The sequence below is a fragment of the Salmo salar genome, chromosome 18 (genome assembly GCF_965601325.2).
Source record: "Salmo salar chromosome 18, fSalSal1, whole genome shotgun sequence".
In the NCBI taxonomy this organism is placed as follows: Eukaryota; Metazoa; Chordata; class Actinopteri; order Salmoniformes; family Salmonidae; genus Salmo; species Salmo salar.
The window spans coordinates 73326904-73346011 of NC_138308.1; the positions used below are offsets into that span (position 1 = coordinate 73326904).

The window sequence follows — 19108 nt, forward strand, 5'->3', positions numbered from 1 at the left end:
AATGCTACCAAATACTAATTGAGTGTATGTAAACTTCTGACCCACTGGGAATGTGGTGAAATAAATAAAAGCTTAAATAAATAATTCTCTCTACTAATATTCTGACATTTTACATTCTTAAAATAAAGTGGTGATCTTAAGTGACCTAAGACAGGGAATTTTTACTAGGATTAAATGTCAGGAATTGTGGGAAACTGAGTTTAAATGTATTTGGCTAAGGTGTATGTAAACTTGCGACTTCAACTGTACATGAAGGCAATGTATAGGCATCAGGATAGATAATAAGGTATTTGAGGTAGATATGTACAGGAAGGCAGGGTAAAGTGACTAGACATCAGGATAGATGATAAGAGTAAAATAAACAACAGTGTAGAAGCAGCAAATGATGTGTGATATGTGTGTTATGTCAGTATGTATGTGTAGTGAGTGCGCGTAGGGTCAGTGCAGATAATTGGCGTACCATTAATTGACTATTTACTGTGACAGTCTGGCTATTTAGCAGTCTTATGGATTGGGGATTGAATCTGTCTCGGAGCCTATTGGTCCGAGAGCCGATACTCCGGCACTGTTTGCCAGACAGTAGCAGAGTGAACAGTCTATGGCTTGGGTGGCTGGAGTCTTTGTCAATTTTTTCTGGGCCTTCCTTTGACACTGCCTGATTTAAACCCTGTATGAACCCTGTATCCTTCTCTCCTATCTTTGACAATACTGCTGCATGAGGAATAGGCTCAGTTATAAGTCAACCCTTGTTTTGTGGATGACAACGGAACCAAGTCATTTGTGTGAAATACTCACTTCATTTCTGTGTCATGTAGGGTGGGGCCAGAGACTGTAGATTGCTCCAAGACTGTTGCTAATTAATTTATATAAATATTGAACAATGTTATGATATAGGCCTTTAATATACATGGGTCAATGTAAATAAGAAGTATTATAAACTACTAATTAAGGGTATATTCTGTACCATTTATTTCAATTTCCTCAAGTGTCATCTTTGGGCTTTACAAACACATTAGTCAGAGAAAGAAAACAATCACATGGTTGCATTCACCAAGGCCCACCCCCACAAGTGAAGCATTTAGCATTATTTAGCCTATGCATTTTTCAGATCGGACAATCTGCGGAGTTGGTACAACAAAACGATGTGCATTGATTTGTATCCCACACTAGAGGTTTTCACCGATCCACCTGAATACCCAACACACGATCCGGTGTGTGTGTGAGAGAGAGAGAGAGCGATTCTGTTCTTGCTTTTAACGAGTGGCACATGTAGCTTGTTTTTGTTGGCCTCTCCCTGCTCACCCTGTCACTTGCTTACACTCACAGTAGCCTACAGACACCGCACGACTCCTGCTAGAGCATCACCTCTCGCTACTTCCCCTCCCTCAGGCTTTATCAGGTCTGGTTAATAAAGTAGCTTAAAGATTGAACCAACCGGGTCTATACGGAATGGGTCTAGTTGTCCTCTGGTCCGTTCAGAACGGGTCTTATATACTGCTCAAAAAAATAAAGGGAACACTTAAACAACACAATGTAACTCCAAGTCAATCACACTTCTGTGAAATCAAACTGTCCACTTAGGAAGCAACACTGATTGACAATAAATTTCACATGCTGTTGTGCAAATGGAATAGACAACAGGTGGAAATAATAGGCAATTAGCAAGACACCCCCAATAAAGGAGTGGTTCTGCAGGTGGGGACCACAGACCACTTCTCAGTTCCTATGCTTCCTGGCTGATGTTTTGGTCACTTTTGAATGCTGGCGGTGCTTTCACTCTAGTGGTAGCATGAGACGGAGTCTACAACCCACACAAGTGGCTCAGGTAGTGCAGCTCATCCAGGATGGCACATCAATGCGAGCTGTGGCAAGAAGGTTTGCTGTGTCTGTCAGCGTAGTGTCCAGAGCATGGAGGCGCTACCAGGAGACAGGCCAGTACATCAGGAGACGTGGAGGAGGCCGTAGGAGGGCAACAACCCAGCAGCAGGACCGCTACCTCCGCCTTTGTGCAAGGAGGAACACTGCCAGAGCCCTGCAAAATGACCTCCAGCAGGCCACAAATGTGCATGTGTCTGCTCAAACGGTCAGAAACAGACTCCATGAGGGTGGTATGAGGGCCCGACGTCCACAGGTGGGGGTTGTGCTTACAGCCCAACACCGTGCAGGACGTTTGGCATTTGCCAGAGAACACCAAGATTGGCAAATTCGCCACTGTGCTCTTCACAGATGAAGGCAGGTTCACACTGAGCACATGTGACAGAGTCTGGAGACGCCGTGGAGAACGTTCTGCTGCCTGCAACATCCTCCAGCATGACCGGTTTGGCAGTGGGTCAGTCATGGTGTGGGGTGGCATTTCTTTGGGGGGCCGCACAGCCCTCCATGTGCTCGCCAGAGGTAGCCTGACTGCCATTAGGTACCGAGATGAGATCCTTAGACCCCTTGTGAGACCATATGCTGGTGCGGTTGGCCCTGGGTTCCTCCTAAAGCAAGACATTGCTAGACCTCATGTGGCTGGAGTGTCAGCTGTTCCTGCAAGAGGAAGGCATTGATGCTATGGACTGGCCCGCCCGTTCCCCAGACCTGAATCCAATTGAGCACATCTGGGATATCATGTCTCGCTCCATCCACCAACGCCACGTTGCACCACAGACTGTCCAGGAGTTGGCGGATGCTTTAGTCCAGGTCTGGGAGGAGATCCCTCAGGAGACCATCCGCCACCTCATCAGGAGCATGCCCAGGCGTTGTAGGGAGGTCATACAGGCACGTGGAGGCCACACACACTACTGAGCCTCATTTTGACTTGTTTTAAGGACATTACATCAAAGTTGGATCAGCCTGTAATGTGGTTTTCCACTTTAATTTTGAGTGTGACTCCAAATCCAGACCTCCATGGGTTGATAAATTGGATTTCCATTGATTCTTTTTGTGTGATTTTGTTGTCAGCACATTCAACTATGTAAAGATAAAAGTATTTAATAAGATTTTTTCATTCATTCAGATCTAGGATGTGTTATTTTAGTGTTCCCTTTATTTTTTTGAGCAGTGTAGATATATATATATATATATATATATATATATATATATATATATATATCTATCTATCGGGTCCGGGTGGGGAAAAGTCCCACGTCCATTTCAGAACGGGTCAAACTTTTTGGACCCGTGAAAGCCTCTACCCCACACCTTCCCACACCTCAACAGGATGACAACAACAACAGAAAAACAAACACACAGTGAAGCGTTTCAAGAAATTCAAGTAACGGCTTACTATTTTATATGACCTTGACACCCGCAATTTCAGTTTAATTGGCGTATATGGATAGGGCTAAATTATAATGTTTCTTACAGAAGAATTATGGAAAGCATATGCATAACCATGATAGCAGTTAAACATTTGGACTCATGGGTGTTTGGCATGCTTGTATAACATCAAAGCTGCGTTTATTATCCTCAACATCTCATCTTTCAAAATACATCAAGTCCTCGTACTTTACAGCGTTTCCCTCACTCAGACAGGGAGGGATGGGGCAACTTTCCACATGCTGTCAAGTTCAGAACGGCTGTCAGTCAAAACCCATACAGAGCTGTGAAGCGAAGACCCAGAGCTCGGATGTCATGTATAGCATGTTACTGTACAGCCACTGCGTTTCAATTCAGGTTATAAATAGGTCATTCAAAACACTTTTTTTTCAGATGTTTATTGAAAATGATCACCACATTGTTTGACTTACTGAAGCGCGATTCCTTGAGTGAGCCAGGACTTCCAGTTCATATCCATGTTCTTGAGTTGACTGCATTCAACCAGTATTTGAACAAATTAAATGGATGATGTTTTAAGGAAGTTCACCCTGCTACCATTCATGTGTTGATGAACCAACTGTCGTCTTTACCACCCTCCTGTTTCTCACTTGGACTTCCTGCCAGGAAAGACTGACGTTCCTTACATAGTACTACTGCCTTGTAAGGCTATTCCTTAGATGACACAGCACAATAGGCCAGTGCATGAATCACCATTTTTATCTCTGTTTGAATCATATACATGTACTCACAGATCTTCATTATCTAAGACATATTTATGTTACAGTTGAGATGTGTACTGCCTTATAAGGAACGCCAAGGGTGCTACTACCAGTCTCATGACTCGCATACACTTTTGAAAAACAAAACTAAGACAAACATGATGTTTCATAATGATTACCCCAGTGGACCCTTTGACACTCGAGCAGGGGAAGTGGAATTGGGTCCGAAAAAGTAATAATCACAAAGTAAACATCACAAGTAGGGTATGAATCCTAAAAAAGAAAAGGCTGTCGGCACACTGGGATTTTGTGTCGGAGAATTTCGGATGAAGTCGATGCTTTTTCAATGGGAGTCATCCGTTGCCGGATGAATGACAACTGTTGAAGATTAGCCAACAAGAAATGCACAAAGCCTCTGAAATAGTTGATTTTAGTTGTACTTTTGCCGGACAAAAAACAGACAATGATGTATGTCATATATGAGTGGGGTGTATAAACAAACCTGGCGTGTGTCTGTGGGAGATATGCTGTGTGTGTGTGTGTCACAAGTTGTTGATAAACTGCTGACTTGACATCTTTTCACAGCGTGCATGACCAGGCGGTGCTCGTTCTCACCATAGGATTAAATATGTCATTGTTAATTCTGTGTAACTGCATTTCTGTCTCTCTCTCTTTTTTTTCTCTCTTTTTTTTTCTCTGTCTTTTTTTCTCTCTTTTTTTCTTCTCTCTCTTTTTTTCTCTTTATTTCTCTCTCTCTCTCTCTCTCTCTCTCTCTTTTTTTCTGTCTCAGATGTGATCAAGCTGCAGTTGGTGGAGGCCGGCCTGGTGGAGTGTCTGTTAGATGTGGTAGTTCACACAGTGGACGGAGTGCGGGAGGAGGATGTGGCGCAGCTCAAAACAGCCTCTGATCTCATGGTGCTGCTGCTGCTGGGAGGTACTACAAACACACATACATGCATACACACATACAGTTGGGAATTTTTACTAGAATTAAATGTCAGGAATTGTGAAAAACTGAGTTTAAATGTATTTGGCTAAGGTGTATGTAAACTTCCGACTTCAACCATACATACATACAGTTGAAGTCGGAAGTTTACATACACCTTAGCCAAAAACATTTCAACTCAGTTTTTCACAATTCCTGACATTTAATCCTAGTAAAATTCCCTGTTTTAGGTCAGTTAGGATCACCACTTTATTTTAAGAATGTGAAATGAATTATTTATTTCAGCTTTTGTTTCTTTCATCACATTCCCAGTGGGTGAGAAGTTTACATACACTCAATTAGTATTTGGTAGCATTGCCTTTAAATTGTTTAACTTGGGTCAAACTTTTCGGGTAGCCTTCCACAAGCTTCCCACAATAATTTGGTTGAGTTTTGGCCTATTCCTCTTGACAGAGCTGGTGTAACTGAGTAAGGTTTGTAGGCTCACACACACTTTTTCAGTTCTGCCCACAAATGTTTTATGGGATTGAGGTCAGGGCTTTGTGATGGCCACTCCAATACCTTGACTTTGTTGTCCTTAAGCCATTTTGCCACAACTTTGGAAGTATGCTTGGGGTCATTGTCCATTTGGAAGACCCATTTGCGACCAAGCTTTAACTTCCTAACTGATGGCTTGAGATGTTGCTTCAATATATCCACATACAAGTGCACCAGTCCTCTTACAGCAAAGCACACCCACAACATGATGCTGTCACCCCCGTGATTCACGGTTGGGATGGTGTTCTTCGGCTTGCAAGCCTCCCCCTTTTTCCTCCAAACATAACGATGGTCATTATGGCCAAACAGTTCTATTTTTGTTTCATCAGACCAGAGGACAATTTCTCCAAAAAGTACGATCTTTGTCCCCATGTGCAGTTGCAAACCGTAGTCTGGCGGTTTTATGGCGGTTTTGGAGCGGTGGCTTCTACCGTGCTGAGTGGCCTTTCAGGTTATGTCGATATAGGACTCGTTTTACTGTGGATATAGATAATTTTGTACCCGTTTCCTCCAGCATCTTCACAAGGTCTCTAGGAGACAGAATGCTTCTCCTTCCTGAGCGGTATGACGGCTGCGTGGTCCCATGGTGTTTATACTTGCGTACTATTGTTTGCACAGATGAACGTGGTACCTTCAGGCATTTGGAAATTGCTCCCAAGGGATGAACCAGACTTGTGGAGGTCTACAATTTTGTTTCTGAAGTCTTGGCTGATTTCATTTGATTTTTCCATGATGTCAAGCAAAGAGGCACTGAGTTTGAAGGTAGGCCTTGAAATACATCCACAGGTACACCTCCAATTGACTCAAATGATGTCAATTAGCCTATCAGAAGCTTCTAAAGCCATGACATCATTTTCTGTAATTTTCCAAGCTGTTTAAAGGCACAGTCAACTTAGTGTATGTAAACTTCTGACCCACTGGAATTGTGATACAGTGAATTATAAGTGAAATAAGTCTGTAAACAATTGTTGGGAAAATGACTTGTGTCATGCATAAAGTAGATGTCCTAACCGACTTGCCAAAACTATAGTTTATTAACAAGAAATATGTGGTGGTTGAAAAACGAGTTTTAATGACTCCAACCTAGGTGTATGTGAACTTCCGCCTTCAACTGTACATACATACACACACAGAGACTCATGGATGTGCGAACACTTATACTAAGGCCAAATTAAGGCTCTGAACCAAATAAAAATGTATTGGTCACATGCGCCGAATACAACAGGTGTAGATTTTACCGTGAAATGCTTGCTTACTTACGAACCCATTCCCAAAGTAAAAAAGTAAGAAAAATATACACTACCACATTTTTGTCCATTAAAAGAACATCAAATTGATCAGAAATACAGTGTAGACGTTGTTAATGTTGTAAATGACTATTGTAGCTGGAAACAGCAGATTTCTTTTTAATGGAATATCTACATAGGCGTACAGAGGCCCATTATCAGCAACCATCACTCCTGTGTTCCAATGGCACGTTGTGTTAGCTAATCCAAGTTTATAATTTTAAAAGGCTAATTGATCATTAGAAAACCCTTGTGCAATTATGTTAGCACAGCTGAAAACGGTTGTGCTGATTAAAGAAGCAATACAACTGGCCACCTTTGGACTAGTTGAGTTTCTGGAGTATCAGCATTTGTGGGTTCGATTACAATTAATTACAAAACACCAGTCTCAACGTCAACAGCGAAGAGGTGACTCCGGGATGCTGGCCTTCTAGGCGGAGTTCCTCTGTCCAGTGTCTGTGTTCTTTTGCCCATCTTAATCTTTTCTTTTTATTGGCCATTCTGAGATATGACTTTTTCTTTGCAACTAGAAGGCCAGCATCCCGGAGTCGCCTCTTCACTGTTGACGTTGAGATGTGTTTTGCGGGTACTATTTAATGAAGCTGCCTGTTGAGGACTTGTGAGGCGTCTGTTTCTCAAACTAGACACTCTAATGTACTTGTCCGCTCGCTCAGTTGTCCCCCGGGGCCTCTCACTATTCTTTATATTCTGGTTAGGGACAGTTTGCGCTGTTCTGTGAAGGGAGTAGTACATAGTGTTGTACGAGATCTTCAGTTTCTTGGCAATTTATCGCCTGGAATAGCCTTAATTTCTCAGAACAAGAATAGACTGACGAGTTTCAGAAGAAAGTTCTTTGTTTCTGGACATTTTGAGCCTGTAATCGAACCCACAAATGCTGATTCTCCAGATACTCAACTAGTCTAAAGAAGGCCAGTTGTATTGCTTTTTTAATCAGACAACAGTTTTCAGCTGTGTTAACATAATTGCAAAAGGGTTTTCAAATGATCAATTAGCCTTAGAAAATGATACACTTGGATTAGCTAAGACAAGGTGCCATTGGAACACAGGAGTGATGGTTGCTCATAATGGGCCTCTGTACGCCTATGTAGATATTCCATAAAAAATCTGCCGTTTCCAGCTACAATACTCATGTACAACATTGACAATGTCTCCACTGTTTTTCTGAACAATTTGATGTCATTTTAATGGAAAAAAATGGATTTTCTTTCAAAAACAAGGACATTTCTGTGTGACCCCAAACTTTTGAACGGTCGTGTGTGTGTGTGTGTGTAGGAAATAGTAACACAATAAAATAACAATAACGATGCTATATACAAGGAGTACAAGTACCGAGTCAATGTGCGGGGGTACAGGTTAGTCGAGGTAATTTCTACATGTAGGTAGGGGTAAAGTGACTAAGGCGGAGGTAGCGGTCCTGCTGCTGGGTGTTTGCCCTACGACGGGCTCCTCCACATCTCCTGATGTACTGGCCTGTCTCCTGGTAGCGCCTCCATTCTCTGGACACTACGCTGACAGACACAGCAAACCTTCTTGCCACAGCTCGCATTGATGTGCCATCCTGGATGAGCTGCACTACCTGAGCCACTTGTATGGGTTGTAGACTCCGTCTCATGCTACCACTAGAGTGAAAGCACCGCCAGCATTCAAAAGTGACCAAAACATCAGCCAGGAAGCATAGGAACTGAGAAGTGGTCTGTGGTCACCACCTGCAGAACCACTCCTTTATTGGGGGTGTCTTGCTAATTGCCTATAATTTCCACCTGTTGTCTATTCCATTTGCACAACAGCATGTGAAATTTATTGTCAATCAGTGTTGCTTCCTAAGTGGACAGTTTGATTTCACAGAAGTGTGATTGACTTGGAGTTACATTGTGTTGTTTAAGTGTTCCCTTTATTTTTTTGAGCAGTGTATATAGACTTGTTTTTCAACTGTATTATTGACTGTATGTTTGTTTACTCCATGTGTAACTCTGTGTTGTTGTGTGTCGAACTGCTTTGCTTTATCTTGGCCAGGTCGCAGTTGTAAATGAGAACTTGTTCTCAACTTGCCTACCTGGTTAAATAAAGGTGAAAAAAATAAAATCAATTGTTGAGGAAAAACATTTATTTAATACATTTTAGAATAAGGCTGTAACGTAACAAAATGTGGAGAAGGGGAAGGGGTCTGAATACTTTCCTAATGCATTGTATACGTATTGTCACTGTTGGGACAACGTCGTCGACGCACTTATTAATGAATCCGATGACTGATGTGGTAAACTCTTCAATGCCATTGGATGAATCCCGTACATATTCCAGTCTGTGCTAGTAAAACAGTCCTGTTGCTTAGCATCAGCTTCATCTGACCACTTCCGCATTGAGCGTGTCACTGGTACTTACTGTTTGAATTTTTGCTTGTAAGCAGGAATCCATTTTTAACCTTTATTTAACTAGGCAAGTTGGTGAAGAACAAATTATTCTTTAGAATGACGGCTTACACCGGCCAAACCCGGACGACGCTGAGCCAATTGTGCGCCACCCTATGGGACTCCCAATCACGGCCGGTTGTGATACAGCCTGGATTCGAACTAGGGTGTCTGTAGTGACGCCTCTAGCACTGAGATGCAGTGCTTTAGTCTACTGCGCCGCTCGGGATAGAGTTATGGTCAGATTTGCCAAATGGAGGGCGAGGGAGAGCTTGGTATGCTTCTCTGTGTGTGGTAAAGATGATCTAGAGTTTTTTTCCACTCTAGTTGCACAGGTGACATGATGTTAGAAATGAACTAAAACGGATTTCAGCTTTCCTGCATTAAAATCACTGGCCACTAGGAGCGCGGCCTCTGGATGAGCATTTTCTTGTTTGCTTATAGCTCAATACAGCTCGTTGAGTGCGGTCTTAGTGCCAGCATCGGTTAGTGGTGGTAAATTGACAGCTACAAAAATAGATGGAAACTCTCTTGGTTAATAGTATGGTCTGCATGTTATCATTAGGTATTCCAACTCAGGCGAGCAGAACCTTGAGATTTCCTTAATATTAGAGATCGCCCACCAGCTGTTGTTAACAAAGAGACACACACCAACCCCCTGGATGCAGCCGCTCTGTCCTGCCGACACAACAAAATGACCGTCACATCTCAACTGCAACATAAACATGTCTTCGATAAGGATGATTCAGTGTGTACGACTCAAACCTAGATAAAAACGCATAGATCTATGTACTGACCCTTTGTGCTGTGGTTGCTTTGACCGGGTTTCAAGCATGTGCATGGAAACCGTTCCGCTCAGGCCAAATGATAGACGGGGGGAAATAGAGTGTGAGAGTGAATAAGAATAGGGTAGGAAGAAGGAGCAGGTTGGGGAAAAGATAGATATGATGGTTGTGTGATGAGTAAATCTTCAGATGGACTCTCAGCCTTACTTAGAGCAGAGTGGTGGAGAATACATTGTGAATCCATTTGTGAATATTTTATGACAACCAAATGTGAGGGAGAATGTGGTTGTAGATCTAGGTGCGTTAGAGGCTTCGATATGATCTGGTTTCCATAGCATTCTCCTAGACTACTTATTCTTCCTATCCACTTTCATTTATACTGAACCTAAGGAGAACAATTATCCTGTAACCTTTTCTGACCAAAACATACATGCTTATTTGTGTCTCTGTGTGTTCGTGCACACGCGTGTGGTCTTTTTTTAATGCTTTTCTGTTTAATAAATAACTGCTTTGTCATTTTACTGCTGCAGTCGGTGGGTGTTTGTGTTGACAGCCTCTCCCCACCTCTCTCCTCAGACGAGTCCATGCAGAAGCTGTTTGAGGGGGGCAAGGGCAGTGTGTTCCAGAGGGTCCTGTCATGGGTGCCATCCCACAACCACCAGCTGCAGCTGGCAGGGGCACTGGCCATCGCCAACTTCGCTCGCAACGGTGAGGAAGCTATAGAAATACAGTTAATAGAAGGGACAAAGCCCTTTAGACCATTCAATTTCTATGAAGGAGGGTACACATTGCCTGTGGTAACAGATTGAACCAAAAGGGGTTTTATTCAGGATAAAACTCCCCTTGGATGGCTTTAATACTGACCACAATCTGGGTCGCGTTACGTGGGGTGTGACTTCACAGAACATTCCGATTCTGTAGAAATGTATAGAACAGAATGTGTAGATCAGACACACTTTTCTGTGTTGTAGAATAGGGAATCAGCACAACACTCAGATTGTAGAAATGCTTCTCTGTCATGTAGCACAGTTAATCAGCATTCGGCACATCTCTCCACATTCTCCCAGATGTCTTCTAGATCAGTTTTCCCCCTAATAAAACCTGCTGCCTCAGAGTGCTGAATATAGATCACAGGCCCGGCCATTAGTCATTCCATATCATTACTCATCTAAAGCACAGTGTTTCGTCCCGTGTCAGTGAATCCTGCATCCAGGCTGACTTCAAACACCCTGATAAATAAAAGTCCTTATTATTATAGCCTCCCTAATTATTTATTCCGTACATGGATATGAAGAGAATAATCTGCATGTAACCTGTTTTCCTATTTTCCATCAAACGATGAAGGTAAAATTACAGTCAGAAGGAAATGGCATTGGAATATTCCCCTCCTAACACCTATCCAGTCCTTTTTAGATCTGAGGATAGGGGTTCTTCAGAACTTTGATTTGTGGAATCATATGTTAGAGCATGGTGGGAGCAAAAGCCTGCACAGCCCATAACTTTTAATGTGCAGTGGGTTAAGTTATGACGTTCTATTTCTCCCCCAGATGGTAACTGCATCCACATGGTGGAATCAGGCATCGTTCAGAAGCTGCTGGAGCTGCTGGATCGCCACGTGGACGAGGGCAACGTCACCGTGCAGCACGCCGCGCTCAGCGCCCTGCGCAACCTGGCCATTCCTGGTAAGACTCCCAAGGCATTCCAAGCCTGATTGAGTATACTGTCAATGTTGTGTATGACTCATAGGCAATTCTTTAACATTAACTTCCTGTCCCAAGTGCTTTCCCTGCACTCGTTTGTTTTCTGTGGGTGGGGGGGTAGGTCTTGGCCAATGTAACTGCAAACAAGTACAGGAGCAGCGCTTTGACTAGAAGTTGTTCTTTCCTTGAGCCTTAATTGGTTATTAGTGGTTGAATACAATAGTTACAAAGTTGGTATATTTTCATTTTATTTTCATGGTGTATTGCATTGGCAGCTTAGAGCTGAATTGCAGTATATAGTCCATACCTAAATAAGTAAAATAATGAATTTGCTACATGTCTTAAGGGAGAATAGTTTCAATGTATGTATTTATTTATGTATTGATTTATTTAACATGTTTCATCGTTGTTTATTCTTCTCCTGTCCCTTCAGTTGTGAACAAGGCTAAGATGCTGTCGGCAGGTGTGTCAGATACAGTGTTGAAGTTCCTCCCATCAGAGATGCCTCCTGTCCAGTTCAAACTGCTGGGCACGTTACGCATGCTCATCGACACTCAAGGTAGAACACTTTTTTATAGCACATTTATAACACCTACAACGCACTGTAGAACACCTTCCTAATAATGCCATAAACCATCGGACTGTGCCTCGCGCTCCGTCTTCAGTGCCCCGCGCTCCATCTTCAGTGCCCCGCGCTCCGTCTTCAGTGCCCCGCGCTCCGTCTTCAGTGCCCCGCGCTCCGTCTTCAGTGCCCCGCGCTCCGTCTTCAGTGCCCCGCGCTCCGTCTTCAGTGCCCCGCGCTCCGTCTTCAGTGCCCCGCGCTCCGTCTTCAGTGCCCCGCGCTCCGTCTTCAAATTGACTAGTATCAGTGACAGGTGTGAATGTTTCCACCCATATAGGTATATAGCAACATATAGAGGCTAGAATTCCTTCCTTATGATGCACTAACCTTGAACCGTTCTGTACCTCACTTTTTATCCTTAAATTGACCAGTATGTATTTTTTTTTCAGCAGAAAGTTGGATAGGAAGGTACTCCCACAAAGAGCATCGGAATACGATACGTTTGTGTCAAATGTTGTTGAACCTTCATCAAGAAGGGGTTGGGTTGGGGAGGACCGGGCAAGGCCAAGTGCAAACCAGTTAGATCCAGAGTGACATGGATATCGACGGCATCCATCTTTGATTGAATTGCTATCGAACGGAGTGTGACAGTGAGATTCAGAAAGTTGACAGGGTGTTAGAATAGCAGTCTACTCAAGGTGATATAACAAGTGCACCTTTTCTGACCATGTCATTATGAGAGTTTTTCTTCTTCTATCTCTTCCTCCCTGGAGTTCAGGGATTCATTATACCAAATACTAGAAAGTGACAATTGTTACCAAGAAGTGACCTATTTAAAAAAAAAATATATATATAAAAATAAAAATAAGTTACCAAGTATAAGAATAATTAGGAACCAATGAATTCTAGTTTATATACCAGAAAGCTACCAATGGTAATAGAGCTGTGAAATAAAGCGTTACCTGTTGTGTCCCCCCCTCCCCCAGCGGATGCGGCAGACCAGCTGGGGACCAATGGGAAGCTGGTAGAGCGTCTGGTAGAGTGGTGTGAGGCCAAGGACCACGCAGGGGTCATGGGAGAGTCCAACAGGCTGCTCTCAGCCCTCATCCGCCACAGCAAGTCAAAGGTTAGGGCCAGCTGCCATGAAAACACACCATCTGTGGCTGGCTGGCCGCCACCACAGATTACATCCTGACCCATATCTGAACTGCATACACACACACTGAATGTATATGTTATCAGCTATATTTTAATCAAAGGCTGTATCAGCTAGCTTGTCTTTACTAATCTAACTCTCAGCTCAAAATCCAATCCATGCTTTATGTTACATTATTCATCAAGGGAACAGAACAACTGAGGTGGGAGTCATGTTCTTACTCTTCCTGATATACGGTGTTCCTTGTTGACTCACGCCCAGAGACAGCGTTGTCAGTTCTGCTACATTTCCTACCCGGTCCCTCATCTGAGGAGAATGACTCGGGGGCACCTCAGACTCTGGTTGTCTCATTCTTAGACTGTAGATTTATGAGCTCCAGGCTCTAAATGTTTCTGTCCTATTTGCAGATCGCCAGATAGAATAGAACCCTGTGGAAGCACCAGAGATGTACAGTTGAAGTCAGAAGTATACATACACTTAGGTTGGGGTCATTAAAACTTGTTTTTCAACCACTCCACAAATTTCTTGTTAACAAACTATAGTTTTGGCAAGTCGGTTAGGACATCTAATTTGTGCATGATGCAAGTAATTTTTCCAACAATTGTTTACAGACAGATTATTTCACTGTATCACAATTCCAGTGGGTCGGAAGTTTGCATACACTAAGTTGACTGTGCCTTTAAACAGCTTGGAAAATTCCAGAAAATTATGTTATGGCTTTAGAAACTTCTGATAGGCTAATTGACATAATTTGAGTTAATTGGAGGTGTATCTGTGGATGTATTTCAAGGCCTACCTTCAAACTCAGTGCCTCTTTGCTTGACATCATGGGAAAATCAATAGAAGTCAGCCAAGACCTCAGAATTTTTTTTTTTAGACCTCCAAGTCTGGTTCATCCTTGGGAGCAATTTCCAAACGCCTGAAGGTACCACGTTCATCTGTTCATCAAACAATTGTACGCAAGTATAAACACCATGGGACCAAGCAGCCGTCATACCGCTCAGGAAGGAGACGCGTTCTGTCTCCTAGAGATGAATGTACTTTGGTGCGAAAAGTGCAAATAAATCCCAGAACAGCAGCAAAGGACCTTGTGAAGATGCTGGAGGAAACGGGTACAAAAGTATCTATATCCACAGTAAAACGAGTCCAATATCGACATAACCTGAAAAGCCGCCGCTCAGCAAGGAAGAAACCACTGCTCCAAAACCACCATAAAAAAGCCAGACTACGGTTTGCAACTGCACATGGGGACAAAGATTGTACTTTTTGGAGAAATATCCTCATGAAACAAAAAAATTATTGTTTGGCCATAATGACCATCGTTATGTTTGGAGGAAAAGGGGGGAGGCTTGCAAGCCGAAGAACACCATCCCAACCGTGAAGCACGGGGGTGGCAGCATCATGTTGTGGGGGTCCTTTGCTGCAGGAGGGACTGATGGCATCATGAGGAAGTAAAATGATGTGGATATATTGAAGCAACATCTCAAGACATCAGTCAGGAAGATAAAGCTTGGCCACAAATGGGTCTTCCAAATGGCCAATGACCCCCAACCATACTTCCAAAGTTGTGGCAAAATGGCTTAAGGACAACAAAGTCATATTATTGGAGTGGCCATCCCAAAGCCCTGTCGAAAATTTGTGAGCAGAACTGAAAAAGCGTGTGCGAGCAAGGAGGCCTACAAACCTGACTCAGTTACACCAGGTCTGTCAGGAGGAATGGGCCAAAATTCACCCAACCTATTGTGGTAAGCTTGTGGAAGGCTACCCAAAATGTTTGACCAAAGTTAAACAATTTAAAGGCAATGCTACCAAATACTAATTGAGTGCATGTAAACTTCTGACCCACGGGAATGTAATGAAAGAAATAAAAGCTTAAATAAATCATTCTCTAGTATTATTCTGACATTTCACATTCTTAAAATAAAGTGGTGATCCTAACTGACCTAAGACAGGGAATTTTTACAAGGATTAAATGTCAGGAATTGTGAAACTGAGTTGAAATGTTTTTGGCTAAGGTGTATGTTAACTTCTGACTTCAACTGTAGGTCCTACAAGTGCACTGTACAGAAGAGTCCTATATTATTTAGAGTGGAGGTGGACTGGCCTTAGTGGTCTACCCTCTTTGAAAGTTACTGGGTGTGCAGGTTTTTGTTCCTATCGTGCTCTAACGCCTGACTTCAGCTCCTGATGAGCAGCGGGATTAGTAAAGGCAAGTGTGTCAGTGCATGACTGGAGCACAACCCTGCACACCCAGAATCTACATCCAGGATGAGGGTTGGCTTCCCCTGATTTAGAGTTGTGCCCCCATTTTTTTGAAATGTATTTGTTTCTTAATTAGTTAATTTGTTTGTGTTTTCAGGACGTCGTAAAAACTGTCATCCAGGGTGCAGGAGTGAAGCATTTAGTAGTCATGGCGACGAGTGAACACATGATCATGCAGAACGAGGCGCTGGTGGCTCTGGGCCTCATCGCCGGGTTGGACCTGGGTAAGAGTCAGGGGGTCAGGGTCATGATGTCACAGTGCAGCCAAATTCTAACTACTGTGTTAGCCACATGGTATAGTAAGGGCCAGATTGGTAGCACTTTCTTTAACGGTGCCTGGGTTGTGTTTAGTAGGGCACACTGTACTAAAATGTTTTGAAACAAGAAAAGAAAACTGTTTCCGGACAAGATCAGGTAGCACTTCCCTGTCTTACTCCGTTTCAAAATCTTTTCTATCCCCATGCTTACTGAACATGACCCGATGTATTGCATCGCTAGAATAAAATGAAAGTAGTTTGAGGATGTACAGGGCGAGTTAGAAGGAACCACACAACGCAAAGCAATTTGGGACCTAGTGAAAGTGCTGTATAAATATAAATTCACTGTTGAAGCTTTTGTTACAGTGTGCTCAATACACACCCTTTTGTAAGAGGCAAAGCATTGACTCTGATGGTGCATTGGAATGCATTTAAACAATTGTACAAAATAATTGGTCACACGGTGTGTTTGTCATGGTTTCAGTGGGGGCCGAAAAGGACTTTGTTGGGGCTGGCCTGGTACAGGTGCTCCACAAGCTGCTGTCAGACGAGATGAGTGCGCCTGAGGTCAAATACAACTCCATGGTCATCATCTGTGCGGTCATGGGTTCAGGTAAAAGGCCGGCCATTTTGAATCAGCCACTTAGAAGAACTAAGACGCAGCTTTTGCGCCAATATCCAAACTAGGTCATTGCACAGAGTAGTATACTAGTATGGACATAGCGGTATTTAATTATGGTTTAGATTTGTGCTTCCTTTAAAGACTTCTACATTGGACCTGTTCTTCTCTCACCCTCCTCCAGAGCCTCTCCATAAAGAAGTGCAGGGGCTGGCCTTCATCGACGTGGTCTCCAAGCTGCGGTCGCACGAGAACAAAACGGTGTCCCACCAGGCGTCGCTCACAGAGCAGAGGCTAACGGCACAGAGCTAAAGGACTCTTAACCCCCACAACCCCCCCCGACCCCCAATGCCTGCCTCATAGCCAATCCCTGCCCCCCATTCCTTTCTACAGAACCTTCCTCCCTCTGTGTGTTTCCCATCGTCACGTGCCAAGGTATCCTGTCCCTGTCCCCCTGTCAACAGCCAGCTGTTCCAGCTAACTACCCCCCCCCCCCCGCGCATTCATACTCCGCTCCAAGCAGCAGCTCCATCCATATTTAAAAAACAAGGCGCCAGTAGACAGCCTTTTCGTTTCGCAATAGATAAACATACAAAGAGAGAACACTTTTTATGATGACCATAGCTGTGATACCCGTTCACTTCAATAACTCGCCAATATCGTTAAATAAAAAAAAAAAACATACAAAAGAACAAAAAAAAAACTGTTTGAGTTAGGTGGTTTGAAAACAAATTTAGCAGCCATGCATCCTTGCTGTGTTCTTACTTCCGTGTCCCATGTTAGCTTGAGTACCAGCCCGAATTGAAGTCAACGTGCATGTTTTAGTCCAGTTGATGGTGTATCCGTGTTCATTTTGAACCTGTCACGTACCCAAAACCACAGCCCTGGGCAAATCTTACAGAGAATAGTGTTCAATCATGTTTGTACTTAAACTGGCGTTTGAAAGGAGTTTGCTTGATAATCCCACTCAATCCTCTCTTCCCTTTTAACTTTCATACAAACCCAACTAAACCTGACTTATTGTCCCAAAAAACCTTACTGTTATATCAGGGGAATGTTTAGAATGGTGAATCGTTACAGAATATATAATAAATATATCATGTAGAACAGATATGTCAAGTAGAATAGGGTATGGTGTTGACTCTGTTACATTTCTATCTGCAATGTTGTGAACATTTCACCCCCAACTGAACATATCCCAGGCTAGAGCTCCACTAGCACATACAAGTGCCCACCTGAGTGTCCTCAGACATGGAGGAAATCATGCATAGGTTAGAAGTTAGAACCTCCAGAAGAACCCAGTCGCTCACTCCCTGGTCTCTGAGAGTGTACAGTGAAGCAGTCAGCCATACCAGGTATATACTGTCTGGATTTGTTGCTTTTATCATGAGTCGGGGACCAATGGGGTAGCGCTGCACATTTCAGAAGATTCCTATATCATATTAAGTGGGTCCTAAGTTATTTAACACTACCCCCCCCCCCATAAGCCTGTCAGAATGGGCCAGTCTGGGGACACCCTCCCCTGTCAACTTGTGGTACTGCTCTATGGTTTCTCCCTGCCAGTTCTTGGTTTGCATGTGTGATGGTTTCTCTCCCACTCGAAGTATCGAGAACATGCACATTCCAGCATGTTGGATACTGCATTAGGCACCGTCTGGTGACATAGGCATTTTTTTATTATAAATTATTTGTTTATTATCGGCACTTTGTTCTTTATTGTCAGGTATGAATGGTAATTTATCAGATTTGTAACCTTACAAAGACACAATCCAATCAAGATGTAACCACAAAGTAACTGCATTACGATATTATAAACATAAATGTTTGTTGTAAATGTCATTGATGAGTTGGACATTTGAAAGATTGTAACTCGAACAGATAATTAAAGATGATTGCTGGCAATAATGTATTTGTTGTTCCTAGAGTTTGTACTGCCTGTTAATATATTAAGAAGAGGGGGAAGTCTTTTTCGTATTATTCATAAGCCGCTCTAATCATGTTTCATTCATTGTGTGTCAAACAGGGTTTTCTGAGCTATGGTGTCACCTAGGCTGCATTCCATTCCAAAAGGTTGCCCCCTCCCATCTATCCTAGTTCACTCCTCTTCATGGATCTGGGACAACTAGGTAGGGGTAAGCAGGAGCCCCATCTGGAATGGAATCTAGCCTCACATGCCAGGCTTTAAGGCCCTTTGATAATTCTGTCATATAGGTAGTTTTGACAGTGGTGATGGAATGTCCATTGATCAGATTAACATATACAGTTGAAGTGGGAAGTTTACATACACTTAGGTTGGAGTCACTAAGACTCGCTTTTCAACCACGCCACAAACTTCTTGTTAACAAACTGGTTTTGGCAAGTCGGTTAGGACATCTACTTTGTGCATGACACAAGTAATTTTTCCAACAATTGTTTACAGACAGATTATTTCACTTATAATTCACTGTATCACAATTCCAGTGGGTCAGAAGTTTACATACACTAAGTTAACTGCCTTTAAACAGCTTGGAAAATTCCAGAAAATGTCATGGCTTTAGAAACTTCTGTTAGGCT

The 19108-nt window shown here is 43.0% G+C and overlaps 1 protein-coding gene across 3 annotated transcripts in view; it reads left to right on the top strand.

Annotated features, from left to right (window-relative positions):
* LOC106577599 (rap1 GTPase-GDP dissociation stimulator 1) overlaps nt 1-18460 on the top strand; it is a 56065-nt gene extending 37605 nt beyond the window's left edge. For all 3 annotated transcript variants that reach the window (XM_045701346.2, XM_045701347.2, XM_014155797.3), the window contains 8 exons: nt 4810-4953; nt 10576-10707; nt 11547-11681; nt 12133-12258; nt 13248-13387; nt 15777-15903; nt 16421-16549; nt 16740-18460. In XM_045701346.2, coding sequence (XP_045557302.1) covers nt 4810-4953; nt 10576-10707; nt 11547-11681; nt 12133-12258; nt 13248-13387; nt 15777-15903; nt 16421-16549; nt 16740-16867 — 1061 coding nt within the window. In that variant the 3' untranslated portion in view covers nt 16868-18460. The remainder of the gene's footprint in view (nt 1-4809; nt 4954-10575; nt 10708-11546; nt 11682-12132; nt 12259-13247; nt 13388-15776; nt 15904-16420; nt 16550-16739) is intronic.
* Nucleotides 18461-19108: the final 648 nt, after the last annotated feature.